The sequence below is a fragment of the Danio rerio genome, chromosome 8 (assembly GCF_052040795.2).
Source record: "Danio rerio strain M-AB ecotype USA chromosome 8, GRCz13ab, whole genome shotgun sequence".
In the NCBI taxonomy this organism is placed as follows: Eukaryota; Metazoa; Chordata; class Actinopteri; order Cypriniformes; family Danionidae; genus Danio; species Danio rerio.
This window is the reverse complement of record NC_141028.1, coordinates 47,962,501-47,979,004: the sequence shown is the minus strand read 5'-3', so window position 1 is coordinate 47,979,004 and position 16,504 is coordinate 47,962,501. Positions and strand designations below refer to the sequence as shown.

The window sequence follows — 16,504 nt, the reverse complement described above, 5'->3', positions numbered from 1 at the left end:
TTGGTTACTACAGCAGGGGAGTTCTCAAGATCTACCTGAGCTCAAGCTCCCCTCCCGCCTTGCAACGGGAGGGAGCCCTGGGCTCGAGGATCTCATAAGCTCAGGGCTCTCTCCCGGGACAGCATGCCAAACAAGCTTTTATAATTAATCATCAGCTAAGGGTGAACTCTTGAAGCTATAGTAAATTGATTAAATAATGGCAAGTATTGTATTTTATATATAAGTATTTTATTTCTAATTTATGTAAATGTATTGCTTAAAAGCCATGCTCTTGACCACTTGACCAATACTGACCACTGCATACTGTTTGAAAAAAGCATATGGTTTCTTAATTAGAAATAAAGGCACAGTGTTTATTTATATTCAGAAGGAGAGTTTTCTTAGTTTGTCATTTTGATATTGACTAATTCTTCCCTTTGCACCAGTGTAACCAAGAACATTAAACCCAGGTTTGTTTTTGAACGAGTTTAGCACAGCTTGAGGACATCTGCTTTTTCCTCTCTAGTTACACTGATGCCTGATGTTCACATTAGATCATTTACAGTAGCAGAACATAGTTTAAACCACCATCATGTACCCTTGCCAAATTAAATTTGTCTTATTTAGGAGAACCTGATTGCATTTTGTCGATCTAAAATTACAAAATGATCATATTGGCCTGGTGCAGGACTGGTCATAAGGGGTTTATTCAGAAGGTTAAAATACTGGTTCTGCATGCACCTAAATGTATAAAATCACTTTAAGATCATCTTTTGTTGTTGTGTCTATTTATTTATTGAAAAGTTTGAGTAGTTTGACATTATTTTATCATTGCAATTATACACTTAAAATAACCCCACAATGACAGTGAGTCAAGATCAATAGCTATGTTTCCACCCACTTATATTTATGTGCATTTTGGATATGCACATCAAATTTGAAAATGCGCACAAAAAAATGTATGTGTATAACTAGGATAAACTTTTTATTTGATAAGAAAAAAATGTGCATAAAATACAATATAAACACTTTTACCAAACAAATTCCTGTATGTGTATTAAAAAAAGGTCATGTGACGATTATGTTCTCTTTGACTTGTTGGATGGAAATCTTGCTTATTTGCACATCTTAATTCAATATTCCAGTTTTACACATAAAGGTAATTAGCATTTTTGGATGGAAACAAAGCTAATAATGCATCTCCTATAATATCAGAAGAGATAAAATATTATATTATTACATAATAAATTAAAAATAAATTAATTCTGCATATAAGAAACTTTTTATACTTTAAAATATTTTAAAAAAATATTGTTTAGTTTAACATTTGAGCATTATTTTCAATAAAAAAAAAAATATATATATATATATATATATATATATATATATATATATATATATATATATATATAGTACATTTTAAAGTTTTTTTTTTTTTTTTTTTATCAAACAAACAGTACAATCAAAGATCAATATGCACAAAATTAGCTCACATGGCTTGACATTTGGCATGCAATGTCAATCCCTGATGTCCTATCAAATTCTATGAGTGCACTGGCAAATAAAGATGGCCAGTAACCATTGGTCAATGGAGTCTGAGCATCTTTTTTAATGTTAAAGTTGGCATGAAAAGAAAGTAAAGATTTTATTTTTATTTTCTCCACCTGAAATAGTTTCTAAAATAAGGCAAAAAAAAAAAAATGTAGGGTGGGGTCTGATTTTGTAATTTAAGAACCAAGTGGATCACAGAAGATTGCAAACAATTGGACAATCAATAAAAATAACAAGCCTTCCCAGGGGTAAGAAAGATTATTATTACAAATTATGAGGACAAATTCATTTTTACAAAGGAATAAAGTGCACAGATACCTTGTTTAACAAGCACCACTATATGCACATAAAATACGAAGAGTAAATATTGATTTAATGTTGACTTCAACACAGGCTATTGGACCAAACCTAGATGGGTCTGTTTGACTAGAAGTCTGTGTGAGGGATGGATGGATGGATGGATGGATGGATGGATAGGTGGGCCTGCCTCAAATTTCACAAAATGTTTCAGACAAATACTATATATTCATATCATAATTCAGATTTCCTTATTCTGAACAACTATGCATCAAGATCCACTGCTGTCAAATGAAAAATATTTCCTGTCATTTATATAGCGCTTGGTGGTTCATTCCGCTGTGGTGACCCCTGATTAATAAAGGGACTAAGCCAAAAAGAAAATAAATGTATGAATATAAAGCACTTTTCTGGACACTCAAAATGATTTTTAACGACCTATTTTCAGGACCATGGCTAAACATCTCACCCAAAAGACAGCACTCACTGACAGTCGAGTCCCCTTCACTATACTGGGGCATAAGGACCCACACAGATTGCAAGTTGAGCACACCCTGCTGGCCTCACTAATTTCGAGCAGCAACCTAGCTTTCCCATGTGGTCTCCTATCCAGATACTGACCAGACACAGCCCTGCTTAGCTTTAGTGGGCAGCCATATAAGAGATGCAGAAAGCTAGCTGCGGGTGATAAAGTCTCTGTTATGTTGTCGAAAATCTCTGGACTGATGAGATTAATAACAACAGACATAAAAGCATTTGGACAGTTTTAGTAGAGTAATTTAATATATAGCTGGGTTGTATCTTTGTGTCACTTTAATAAGTTGACCCCTTCATTTAACATTTTAAATAACAATTTTAATCCATTAAATGGTTTGTCTATATTTGACCCAAATTTGGGTTAAAACAACCAATAATTTTTTTATACATTTTAGTGTATGCACATGCATGATTTTCAAATATTTTATTGATTTATTGGTTGGTTGATCGAATGATTGTTTTTTCTTTGATCATTATAATCACTTTCGAAAGTTTTTATATTCAGTTGAGCAAAAATACTGCTTTTTTTTTAAAGGAACAGGCAATCAATCAATCAAGCAAGCAAGCAATAAATAAATAAACAAATAAATAGAGATAAATAACTTTTAGTTGTAAATGGTGTTAGTGACATAAATTAACCCTTCAACTATAGTTAAAACTACAAATATTAGTTTTTTCTATCTCCTTACTTTAGCAACCTTATATACAAATAGTTAACAAGCCTTCTATGAATGACATTGGAATGATGACTAGTACTGCTTAGACATGATTACATCCCTAAGAAACATAATACAGCTAGGAATAAGGGTGTCTGTTTACAGGGTATTTTTATCCGCTTTCAAAAGCTTGTATAACTCACACATTTGACATCTAAACCAAAGGCATTTTGAAAACATTCCTACTTATCTGCAGATTAACCTAACCCACTGACTGGACGCCACTAGCATCACTAACATTTCTGGAACAGCTAACAGCTGTCCCTACATTAATATACAACAGATTACTCTCAGTGCACCATATTTTGATATATATGTAAAAAAAAAAAAAAAAGCTCTCACTGAGCGTGCCTCGTTGTAAACAAGCTTTGCCATTAAGCTGAAAGTCCATTCACACCCTTAAAAAAATAAAAAACACACACACACACACCATAGAAATAGAATAAAACTGATTCCCCACAAATAATGCAATATAGCCCGAAGGTGTTTTCAACAACATCAAAGAACATCTACTTTCCCTCTTGGCGGTGTGTAATCCCCCTGCGAGTCTGCTGGCGTGGTCTAAATTTGGCTCGGTGGCTCGCTAGACCCAGCAGAGGCTTAATGGCACCAAATCGGTGGGATTCTTACCATGCTGAAATGAAGGACGTTGGCCGAATCAAGGACACTGCTAGCCTGACAGATTAGACACCAGAGGGATAGAAATGAGACATTAATTAACAGGAAAAACAGATGACGGATGATGCAGGTCCAAAATCTGAGCTGACCATGCCAGCTTTAGCTTCTCATCGCTTGTCAATGTTGAGAGTAACGAAGTAAAAGTAATGAGAACAGTAATATATTACTTTTTGCTGGCAAGCAGTAATATAGCGCATAACTATTTATTTATTTCATTTTATTTACTCATTAAAATCTCAATAATGCAAGTTAAAGCTACCCTTTTTTAACAAATGTACTAGGAAATGTAAGTTTACATCTACATTTACGTTTACATCTACTAGATCAAAATGGGTAATAATAATAATAATAACAATATACGGGTAATATAACATCTGTGTTTAAAACTCAGAAATGTTAAAGTCTGAGGTCCCACTTTATACTGTGGCCTTAATAATGTATAACTACATTATTGTAGTTAACTACTAATGTATAAATTTGTTACAATGGACTTATTGTGCATAAATGGTTTTACATTGTACTTGTGATCGATTGATTGCATAGATGTAATTACATCTGTAATTAATTTCTGTAATTAAATCTTTAAAGTTAAAGTTTTATATCTAAGAAAGTTGGAGCTAAACTATCCAGGACATTGGCCCTCCAGGAAAGAGTTTGGACACCCCCGCTTTAAAGCTAGTATTTGAATGATTCTCTAGCGTGATGTCTAAAGCATAGATCTCAAACAATTCCTGGAGCGCCGCAGCTCTTCACGGTTTTGCTTCAAACCAATCAAACACAGCTGATCCAAATAATCAAGGTGTTCAAAAGAGTCATGAAGTTGGTGAGCCTCGCGCCCCCTGCTCCTCCCCATGCTGGAAAATAGCCCCAGCACTCTGACGAGCAGACGAGCAGACAAGTCCCCGACTCACGTTAAATCACAAACACTCGCCCTCCCTCTCAGAGGTGAGGGCAACTGGACAACGTGCCCCTTCTTCTCCCGGATTTTGGCACTACTGTAATAAAGTTAACGGCCACCTGACCGCCAGGAAGAAGGAGGCAGAGAACCAACAAACTTTTAACAAGTTTTAGGCCCAATCCCAATTCTATCCCTTAACCATTCCCCTTACTCCCAGTTTTCTTTAGCTTGAAGGCGTATGGCTAAGTGTGAGAAGTACTTCGAACGAAGATTTTTTAAGACCACAGTCGAAACCAAGGGGTAAGAAAATTATCTTTGTAAGAAAATTACTCTGGTGTATTCCCAGAATACACCAGCCACAACAGCAGTATTGCTGAACCCGGAAGCAAGGAGATCTACAAATTAGTTTTTTTTTTTTTGTCATTATTACAAATTTTTACGACAAATAAACATGTTTTAGTATATGCATAACCGCGTTCGTGTTTTACAGTCATGCTATAAAAATAAACCAATAAAAAAACTAAACTTTGCTATAATCCATAATCATAACACCTGTATATCAGTCCCACAACATTCTGACACTCAAATACCCTGTCAGAAAAGTCTAGTGGCTGAGTATGGGCTTTTTATAGCATCTGCTATAATGTTAATGTTGTTTTCTTGTGTTTACATAGATGAATATGGCCACTGTGTAAATGCGCAGTACAGTTACGATTTTATTGCCACATCAGACCGTTATGATAATATGATATATTCCTTCAGTGAATTCCAGAAGATAAATACCCATAAATACCAAATACCAATACTAAATAACTACAGCAGTCGTGATCATCTGATCTCATATGAAGCAAGAGATTGTGATGACATACGATGACGTGAGCAGGTGCTGTAGAGCTGTCCGAATTCTTATGGGTAAATTTTGAAGCCCTTTCACTCAACCCTCAGTTATAAGGGCCAAGGAGAAGGGGTAGGGGTACAAAAATAGAATTGGGATTGGGGCTTAATGAATACATAAAACAAACGCATGGCAGCTCCTCACGGAGACTGCTGTCAAACTAAAAGCAAAAGTAAAACAATATGTCAGGGCCCGGTCCTCTCATGCCTTCCTTTGACATCATTCCTCCTCTTATAGTTCAGAGCTCCTTTCGTGCGATTCGAGGCCGGTGTGCATCACAGGTGTTTCTTTATATTCACTTACACGGCAGCCACGGTCATCTTGAATATTTAAAACAAAAGCTGTCATTTAAAATTAGAACTAGAGCACTGGCTGTTTTCAGACTCTTGTGCAAAACAATATAGCTCACAGAATAATTACATGGCAAAATTAATGTTTGGAAAGTAATAGACATAGGAATATAATGTAACTAATTATTGTGCATTAAATTGACTTTAACTAGTATTATATAATCTATAACATTTTTGAAGTACCTTGCCAAACTCTGATTCTAGTATATGTGAAAAAAGCAAGACGACGATGAAGAAAAAAATGTGGCCAAATCCCAGGATGACCACTGGGCCATCAGTCAAACTGAAGCGATGGCAATTTTTGTGACTGAACTCAGAAGACAACTGGAGTATTAGAAGAAAGGGCCTGACAGCCAACTTGTACATGTCTTCATCTTCAACTTATAGTCGGGTCATTTTTCACCAGTCCGTTGTCTTGTCTTTCAATAGAGCTGCTGTGTGATTAATGAGAGGTCTGGAATGTGTCTCATACACTGAGACTATTATGTCAAGTGATCTATACAGCTTTTGATGATCGGTCCTTCCTCTCTACAACAACGGGAAATTCCATCTTTTCTTATGAAATTTTGGGACATTAGGAGACTATTTTAGCATTATTATCTAATCCTTTATCTAATGTTTGCTCTGGTGAACTTTTCTCCTCTGTGTTGGGAGTAATTGAACAGGCAATGAGAGATAACTTTAACAATACATCACACAAGCTGCCTGCCGCTGGAGAGGTTAATCGGAGCAACACTCTCATAAAGAAACAGCACACTAGGGGGTTTTATTCTGTGCTTCTGAAACCTCACTCTAGCACCCTATTCAACCCTAATTACTTTTCATTTGTGTTTATTCATTTATATAAAGCTAAACATCTATTGTTCTGAAGTTTAAATGGCAATATTTTATTATTTATAAGTTTATATATATATATATATATATTTTTTTTATATATATATATATATTTATTTAGTGGTGTAAAAGAAACAAATTACAAATATTCAAATTACTGTAATTGAGTAGTTTTTCTCAGGAATTGTAATGTGCTAATTCTAAAAATGAGTACTTTTACTTTCCCTTGAGCACATTTTTAGTGCTGTATCTGTACTTTTACTCCACTACTTTCCTTCAACCTGCATTCACTACTTTGTTTCTTTCTTGTCTATAGTAATTGGCTAAGATATAAAAAATCAGTCCTACGATTTCTGTCCAATGAAATTGCACATAGACAGTAAACCACATCATACTGAACAATCTCAAGACATGGCTGCTTTAAAAATGCAGCAAACCTTTTGGAAGTATTAAAAATGCCCAAGAAGATGAGCAAAATCTTTACACGCAATGACCCAGAGTTTATAGGCTGCATAAAACTGATGGGAAAATGAAGGAAGTTGACTTTATAATTACTGAAATCACCAAACAGCCTTAAACAATGACCAAATGGAACGAATGAAGAATAGAAGGTAAGGCCGAATGAAGGAAAGGTCAAACAAGAAATGTCGGGAAGTACCGAACGAAGGAAGGAAGGACCAAATGAATGAAGAGTTCAAGGAAGCATTAAGCAAACTAAGGAACGAAGGAAGGAATGAATAAATGAATGAACAAAAAAAAACAAATGCGGAAGGAATAAAAGAACGAATGAAGGAACAAACAAAGGAAGGACCATGAATGAAGGAGTGAACAAACAAACGAATGAATGAAGGACAGAACAAACAAACAATGGAAATAAGGAAGGACCGAATGAAGGAAGGAAGGGCCGAACTAATGACGGTAGGAATGACCAAATTTTGTTAAGGAAGGACTGAACAAACTAAGGAATTAATGAATGAAGGACAGAACAAACAAACAATGAAAGGAAGGTAGGAAGGACCAATTGAAGGAAGGACCTAACGAATGAAAAAAGAACCAAATGAATTAGGGAAGGATTCAAGGAAGGACTGAACAAACTATGGAACAAATTAATAAGTGAATGAATGAAGGAATTAATGAACGAGCAAACAAACAAATGAAAGAATGAAGGACAGAACAAACAAACAATGTAAGGAAGGTAGGAATGAAGGAAGGAAGGACTGAACTAATGAAGGAAGAAAGGACCAATTAATTAAGGAAGAATTCAAGGAAGTACTGAACAAATGTCACATAACCAGCGATCGCTCCGCATTTCCCAGAACTACATTTTCATACATGCACTGTCCCCAGACACCCATGCTAACACATCTAGCTTGATTGCATTCTCACCAGCTGAACCTTGTTAGAGACTGATACACACCCTATTTAACCCACACATTCACTCTTCCAGTTGGCCGAGTTTTGTTAGCTGTATCAGTAGCATTACGAAGCATTTCCCTGTCTTGTTTTCCTGTGTTTGAACTTAGCCTTGCTCATCCGTGTTCTCCTGTTTAGCCGCCTGCCTTTCGACCTGTTGCTTGTTTATATGACTACGATTCTGGATTTGCCTTCACATACCTGTTTGTACCTGTATGACCACTGCTTGCCTGACTCTAAATAAACCTGCATATTGGATCTTACCTCCTGTTGTCTCTGTCACTCCACCCCGTCGTTACAACAAACTAAAGAATGAATGAAGGAATGAACAAATGAAAGAATGAACAAAGAACCAAATGAGTAAGGAACAAAATAATTAGGGACCAATAGAATGAGGAAACGAAGGAATGACAAAACAAATGAAGGAAGCCCCAAACAAGTGAAGGAACAAACGATCAAACAATTTAATAATGAAGGAAAGAACAAAAAAATAATGTAAGGAAGGACAGAAGGTAGGAAAGACCGAATGAATGAAGGAAGGACCAAACTATTGAAGGAAGCACACTGAGTTTCAATAATAGGAGACCTTTGTAAAATTAGCCCTCCTGTGAAATTTTCCAAGGGATGTTTAAAAGAGCAAGGTAATATGCACAGTAATTTATATTAGATATGTATTTTCTTTGGAAATAGTATTACTTATTTTTGGCTGGAATAAAAGCAGTTTTTTATGAATAATAATAATAATAATAATAATAATAATATATATATATATATATATATATATATATATATATATATATATATATATATATATATATATATATATATATATATATATATATATATATTATTTTATTTATTTATTTTTTTTTTGGTCAATAATTTTAGCCCCTTTATTGATCAAAAATTTCAAGTACAAACTTTGTGACCACACATACTTTTTTATACCTAATATGTTGTGGTTAAACATACTTCTTTGTTTTGTCTCAACATACAAGCATGTTAAAATGTCTAAAAGTTTGTGAGGGAATTCTCTGAAGGTGAAAATGTCAAGGCATCGACATTTTGGCTTGTTTTCAAGATGCCATGACCTTTGATGTTAGAAAGATCACTGAAGGTGTCATCAGGCTGGTTATTAGTATACTTTGAAAAAATACTTTTCCATTTTTTTATTTGTTTATTATATACATTTTCACCTTTGGACAACATTGTTGGTTGTTTTATCCACTAAACTGGATAACAATGTGTTTTGATTTGTACTTCTGATTACAACTCATCTTTTAGACAACAACTTTCCCCCGTTCCTGCCTCTTTTATTCTTTGTTTACCAGCCTTAAATGCCATAGAACGTCATTACAAAATATTTTGACATAATTCTGAGAGTTAGTGAATATTTTGACAGCTTTTCTGATTTATGACCCGAGGAGGTCAATAATACCTGTTGAAATCTCTCCATTAATATTCCCATTTTTTAAATGTCATAACTCAACACATCTATAGCCTCAGGACATACAGAATGTGATTTAAAATATGGCTTATCTCACCATAAAAAACTGCATCAAGAGCATAGTGCTAATGAATGCCATAAACCTTACTATAAGTATATGTGATATCAAAAACAGCAGACTGATAATCTAACATTAAATACCCGTATATTACCTGTACAGTATACTACAATACTAAATATTAAGAACTATATAGTATATGTATGTCTAAAAGATACAAAGTTATTTTATTTGAAAAACAGTAGGCAGATGATGTATAGATTTATTCTGAAATGCTTAACCACTATAGACGTTGCTATGTGTCTAGCCATATGGCCATAAAAGAGGATTTGTAAATGCCAGTAATGTGATACTGGAATGTCAGTAAACTATATTGGTGATACAGGTGATGTGACAGTAACAATATGGTGGATGTTGTACATCCACATATCATTCAAATTAACTATATTCATTGAAAAGCATATATTGTTTTTCATATATTTAGTTTTTAATCCTTATGTACTGTTGGGGATGTTTTCATCCATTCAGCCATAACTTTTTTCTATTTCTCAAGTAGCAGAATGATTTTGTTGACAAATATTATAAAAAAAAATTATTGTAGTTAAAAAAAAAAAAAAAAAAAAACTCAACTATACACTCAGGGCAAATGTACTACCCTTTTGTTATGTTAGGGATGAAAACATCCACTAAATTAAACTGCTGTAAAATGCATCAGATATATATAGAAAATATTTTGACATAATTCTGAGAGTCAGTGAACATTTTGACAGCTTTTCTGACTTATGACCCGAAGAGGTCAATAATACCTGTTGAAATCTCTCCATCATTATTCCCATTCATTTCAATGACATAACTCGACACATCCATAGCCTCAGGACATACAGAATGTGATTTAAAATATGGTGGATGTATATATATATATATATATATATATATATATATATATATATATATATATATATATATATATATATATATATTAGGGATGTAACGGTATTGTAAATACCGTCATACCACAATAATAATTTTTTTCGATATTACCGAAGTCGCATGACTCGGTAAAACTATAGGTCTTCTGAGAAAATTTGCTCAGGCGAATGAAGCGAACGGGAGGTAGCGAAAACTACAATTGCCATCAGCCCATGCTTGACCATCATCCCTTGCGGTCTGTTGTCGCTACAGATCCAGTAATGCGGAAATGGAGTGTGCTGCTAGAAGCGGGGATGAAAAGAGCTGGAAAACTCTAAGGCCCTGTTTACACTAATGCGTTTTAGTTTGAAAACGCATAAGTTTTGCTACGGTTACGCCAACCGTCCACACTACGCCGGAGTTCTCGAGCGCCGAAAACGGAGCGTTTCGAAAACGCTGGAGAGGCCGTTTTCATTCTGAAATGCTGCTGCTCCGTCTCAGTGTGGATGATGGAAAACGGAGACATCTGAAAACGGAAGCGGGGCTGCAGACATTCGCCTCTCTGATTGGGGCTTTTCCTGAATATTAAGTAGCCTAACACGCACAGTTCAGTCCTGCATTATCTCCGTGTAAGTTCAGACTTCGCAAGTTTGATCAAGGCTGCAGTCTCTTCTTCTCAGTTTGATATGGAAAAGCAGATTATACCAAGGACACGAGTAAATCTTCAAAGGGAACAGTGTACTTTATAACCTCATTTACATCACCCTGGCTTCGTTGTTTCACTTTGTCAACAATAAAATGTAAACATGATTTAGGGACCGCCTATTTTCATTTTAAAATTAGCAACTTAGACAGCAGACATGTTGAGGCGTCGTGCTGCATAAGATGAGCGTCATCTTCATTGTGTGGATATTTATAACAAAACGGAGCCGATAACAACTGCCTCCTTTCAATTTCAGTGAAAATACGAAACACAGCCTCTCTTTTGCTGAGTATCAGTTTTAAGAATCGATAATGGCCATTTTAAAAGTATAACATACAATAAGTTTATACATTATAGGAAATAAAGGCAAGCGATCAGTCAATATACAGAATGTACGTGGTTACATTAATCATTAACTTATCTTTGCGCTCAGCCAAAACACGTTACCTGAGAACAAGTAATAGATTCCAATGCCCAAAGTCAGGGAATATGTCGTTAGATAAAGACAACAAGATAAATGAAATATCCCGTTTAATAAATATAGTGAGATTAGATCCAGCGGGATTTGCTTGATGAGAAGTCCGACTAGCAGAGCTCTCATCTGGGTAGATGGGCTGAGTGTGATTAAATGTTGAATGTGATGAGTTTTCAACAATACTAAATTGAAACTTTATTTTTTTACATGGTTTAATATTTTTTTTGTCATTAAAATTGAAGTTCCTGTTTCAAAGCTAACAGATAGATGGCTAATTTGTATGTCATTGACACTTTTTTGGAGTATTTTCATAAGTTTTGTTTTTTCCTGTAAATGATTCAATAAATACCGTACCGTGACATTCATACCGAGGTATTACCGTACCGTGAAATTCTGATACCGTTACATCCCTAATATATATATATATATATATATATATATATATATATATATATATATAATATATATATATATATATATATATATATATATATATATATATATATATATATAATATTAATATTTTTTACTTTTTTTAGAAATCTGTTAACAAACCTTAGTCCTGATCAAAATTACTAAATTGCTTAGAAAATTTACAGAATTTTAACTTTTTTATTGCCAAATTCATAAATGACATCACTGATTTATAGTGAAAACACACAGAATGACATATTTTAAACATAAAAAGTAGTTGCAGACTGGATTTTGTTTAAACTTTTATCAAAATCTTTGACATGTGAAACAATATTGCTTTGATTAATTTTCATTTAGTTTCATCCTGTTGGTGGCTGTTTTTGCTCCATTGACTTCCATTATAACCACATTTTTGATTACAAAACCATGACACCATATAATCATTTATTTTTGATTGTTGGTGGTTTTCCCTTTTGGGAAGAGGTCAAATATGTCATTTTTACTGTTGATCATTAGTTGGAACCATTAACTTTTTAGATAGGCCTGTGACACAAAAGAAAACAAATAAAATCTTATTTTCTAGATTTTATATAAGGGATAATAGCAAATTAAAGTGTATGTATGTGTATGTCTGTCTGTGAGTCAGTGAGATAACCTTTACTCAATTACCTTGATGTGTCTGAAAAAAATCTAAATATGCATCTCAGCTCTTAGAACTACATGGAGTAAATAAAAACAAAGGCTGTGTGTTTATGCACCAAATGTGGTTATAGGAGAAGAGAGAGAGAGAGAGAGAGAGAGAGAGAGAGAGAGAGAGAACTATTGAACAAAAACATGATAGTACTGTACATGCTCAGTTGATATATTGTACATACCATTTTTTGGCAACTAAACAGCAATGTCAGACTACATGTGCACAAATGCATATAGCGTTTCAGTCTTTACAAAGTAACATCATCTACTACTGGCCAACACGTTATTATAATACAATATGTGAACAGTGTGAACAATATGTTAAGACAACATTGACGTCTGAGCAATATAAAAGCACTTTAACACATGCAATTGAATGAATATTTGTGATAGGCTACTCTACTAATTGCCCACACCCATAGCTTACAAACGATTTACCATGGTTTATTAATTGTAATTCACAAAAAATAACCTCTTATTTCACATTACATAAAATTGTTTTTTACAAGGAATTAAATAATTTTTTCAGTCACCTTTCTATAAATGCAGACACGTTTTCTTTTGACGTCAATCCTTCACTGCAATATTTACATCAGACTGGCAAACAGCCCAATTATGATGATTTCACACACCATGCAGCTTATTATATCAGATGATTACATGCATTAACCTCTGCAAGTCACGGGATGATGCAAATGATGACGATGCTGTCATCTTTTTTTTTTCACAACACACAGGGTCTCATGACGTATGTATACTACTCCTAAATCCGAGACATATGGTGTCCAAAAATATAAATAATAAAACAAACAAACAAACAAACCCATAATAAATAAATAAATAAATAAATAAATAAATAAATAAATAAATAAATAAATAAATAGCTGCAATTATCAGTTCATTAAATCCCCGGAAAAAAAAAAAAAAAAAGATTTTCACTGATGGATCTACTATTTTTATTTACACAATTGCAAAAGGGAGCCACTCTTGTCAAAACTTACATTAATATTTTTGCTCTAAAGCTTAATAGTTATCAAACGTACAGTGAGTCAGCTCGACCGGTTGTTTGTTCGCGCTTTGATTAATTCATCCGGCCCCGGATCATTTAACATGTGGGCTGGATGCTGGAGCGCGTAACGGGGGCACGTGTGCTCGCTTATGCGTCTCTCATCAGGAGCGCTCCAGCCTCCGCCAGAGACAGAAGTGCGTCCGCAGCTCTCCTCCATCCCGAAGTTTCTCACTGCCTATGCTTAGGAATTCTATCTTGGAGACAAACGGAAGCGGGAATATCCTGTAAAGGAGCATTTCTTTTAGAAAGCCAGACATTTCAGTCCTGCGTCCTTTGCGTTAATACAACATCCATCAGCGTTGGGAAATATGCGCCTGTTCACACGAATCCACCACGAGTAAACGCTTCCTACGGAAACCTGGGGTTTAGTTTCCCTCCTAAGCGGAATAGAGAACTTTTCCCTCTGTATACGAGGCTTTGGATTATTTAGACAGGGAGGAAAGTAAAGAATCATGGTCCGACAAACGCTGGATACAATTTGGGATTTTTAAGGTCATAGAGCGTTTAGAGCAGCATCGGTATTTTAAGAGGACTAAGCAGAATCCAGTTATTTGGAGGGAACATATGACAGCACGAGCGGCTCCCTTTTACGCACGCGGTCTCCTTAGCAGAAACAGAAACATGTATATCTATATCGGCTTTCTGCTCTTTTTAGGTGAGTTTTTGGTTTACACCCTTTTTTTTTTTTTTTTTTTTTGCAAGATTGTTCTTTTTTACTTTAGTCGATGAGAACAAAATATACCCTGATGAAATTCAGTTTAATTTTGTGTTTGATTATTTAAAGTCAGTCTATAAAACGCGTTAATGGTTTGAGTGAATTGCATTATTTTAATAGTTTGAGAAGTTGCCTCAGATTAAGGTGAGGTCAAGTTCGATTGGCTAGCGCATCAAACGATAACAAAACATTTCAGTTCTCATGGAAATCGGAATGAATATAACTTCAAGTACTGCTTTCCTATTTAAATATGCTAATTATGCAAGTTGCACGAGCTGCGTTTCTTTCTTAATGACCCCCCGATCACGTTATCTAATAGTTTTGCATGGTGTCTAATTTGTATCAAGTGGTTAGATTTCCACTCATTAAAATAATTAGTAAAATATTTCAACAAAGGTGAGATTTATCAAGGTCACTTGTAGGTTTATCACTGGCCACTGCACTGACAAGAATGCTTTCTGCGCACCATAGATGAAACTTAAGCTGAATATTTAAACACTCTGCAGAACATATCAACCATATAGACATTCTGAAATAGATACTGAACCTTCAGCTAGACTTTACATAGTTTAACAGTGCAGTTTTGCAGTAAAATTATGTTAATTTTGATGCAGACCTGATTGTAATTAATACTGTAGTATTATTAAGTAATATTAATATCAGCAATATACTGAGATGTAAAACATAACCTTGCTATATATATTTTTTTCTTTCATATCTTGTTTCATAGTCTGAGTTTTATTTTTTTTTAGATATGTTTATTAGTATTTTCCCAAAGCATCCATCATTGATTCGTTAAAGGGTGTGTCTGAATATTTCTAGTTCCCCCAATTGACATGCTGTGAACAGTTTAAAGGGGGAAATAAATAAATAAATAAATGAGATCGGTAAGAATTCTGATGTATTTACACCTGTAGGTGTCACTGGTGGGTTGCACCTCTGTTATAAGGACCCAATGACCAAATGCATTTGCATATGAAAAAAAAAATGAAAAAAAAAAATAGACATAGAGAAATATTAAACCTCTTATAGTGCAATTTTTAGCCAATAATATATGAGAAGAGAATAAAGAGCATTTGTCAGCCACTAATTAAATCCCTTTTATCACAAATAGGCCTATTTAAAAACAAAAGACTGTCACTCATCATTTGTGACTCATGCCAGAATAATTATTCGTCTTTTGTGTGATGTATATGATCTTTTACTCTTCGAGGGATGTGTTTTGTACTTGGACACCATTCCAAGCTGTCAAGTGATCTCTGTGATTTATTATAATGATCGCGCAATAATCTGGTCATTGCCACTGGTTTGATGGTCTCTAAATTGCACTCTTTGGCCTGGCTAGATATTCTGTACAATTACTTTAATTCTATTATGGAAAAAAAAAAAAAAACAAGACAATGATAGATAGATTTATAGATGCAATCTTTTAAAGCAGGATCACAGTTTTATCACAGTTCTTTTATTAATTCCCCCTTTATAATTGTAAGTTAAAATCCCAAAAATTTGGCTTATTTATTAGTTATATAAAAATATAAATTCGAATTTTGGGGTGTAAAATCAGAATAGGAAGGAAACCTCGAAACTCGCAAGAAAATATATCTAGAAAGATACAATTCTGAGATTAAAGTGAGGCATAAACATCTTGCAATTCTGTTTTTTTTTCCCAAACGCATATTTGTAACGTTTGTAAGTTTTGTGAGTTTTGTTAGAAATTCTGAGTTGATTTCGTACAATTCAGACTTTATTTATCTTAATTGTTACATTATTTGTTGAACTTGTGAATATTTTTGCTTTTTTTAAAAAAAAAAAACTTTTTTAACTTAATTTTTCACAATTTTGTCTTAAAATTTCTGTGTTTACATCTGTCAAT

General features: G+C 34.1%; 1 protein-coding gene across 1 annotated transcript in view; it reads left to right on the top strand.

The window, feature by feature from the left end:
- Positions 1–14,480: 14,480 nt before the first annotated feature.
- Positions 14,481–16,504, top strand: part of gfra2a (GDNF family receptor alpha 2a) — a 198,718-nt gene continuing 196,694 nt past the window's right edge. The window contains 1 exon segment of the mRNA NM_001017996.1: positions 14,481–14,571. Within this exon segment, the coding sequence (NP_001017996.1) occupies positions 14,481–14,571 (91 nt within the window).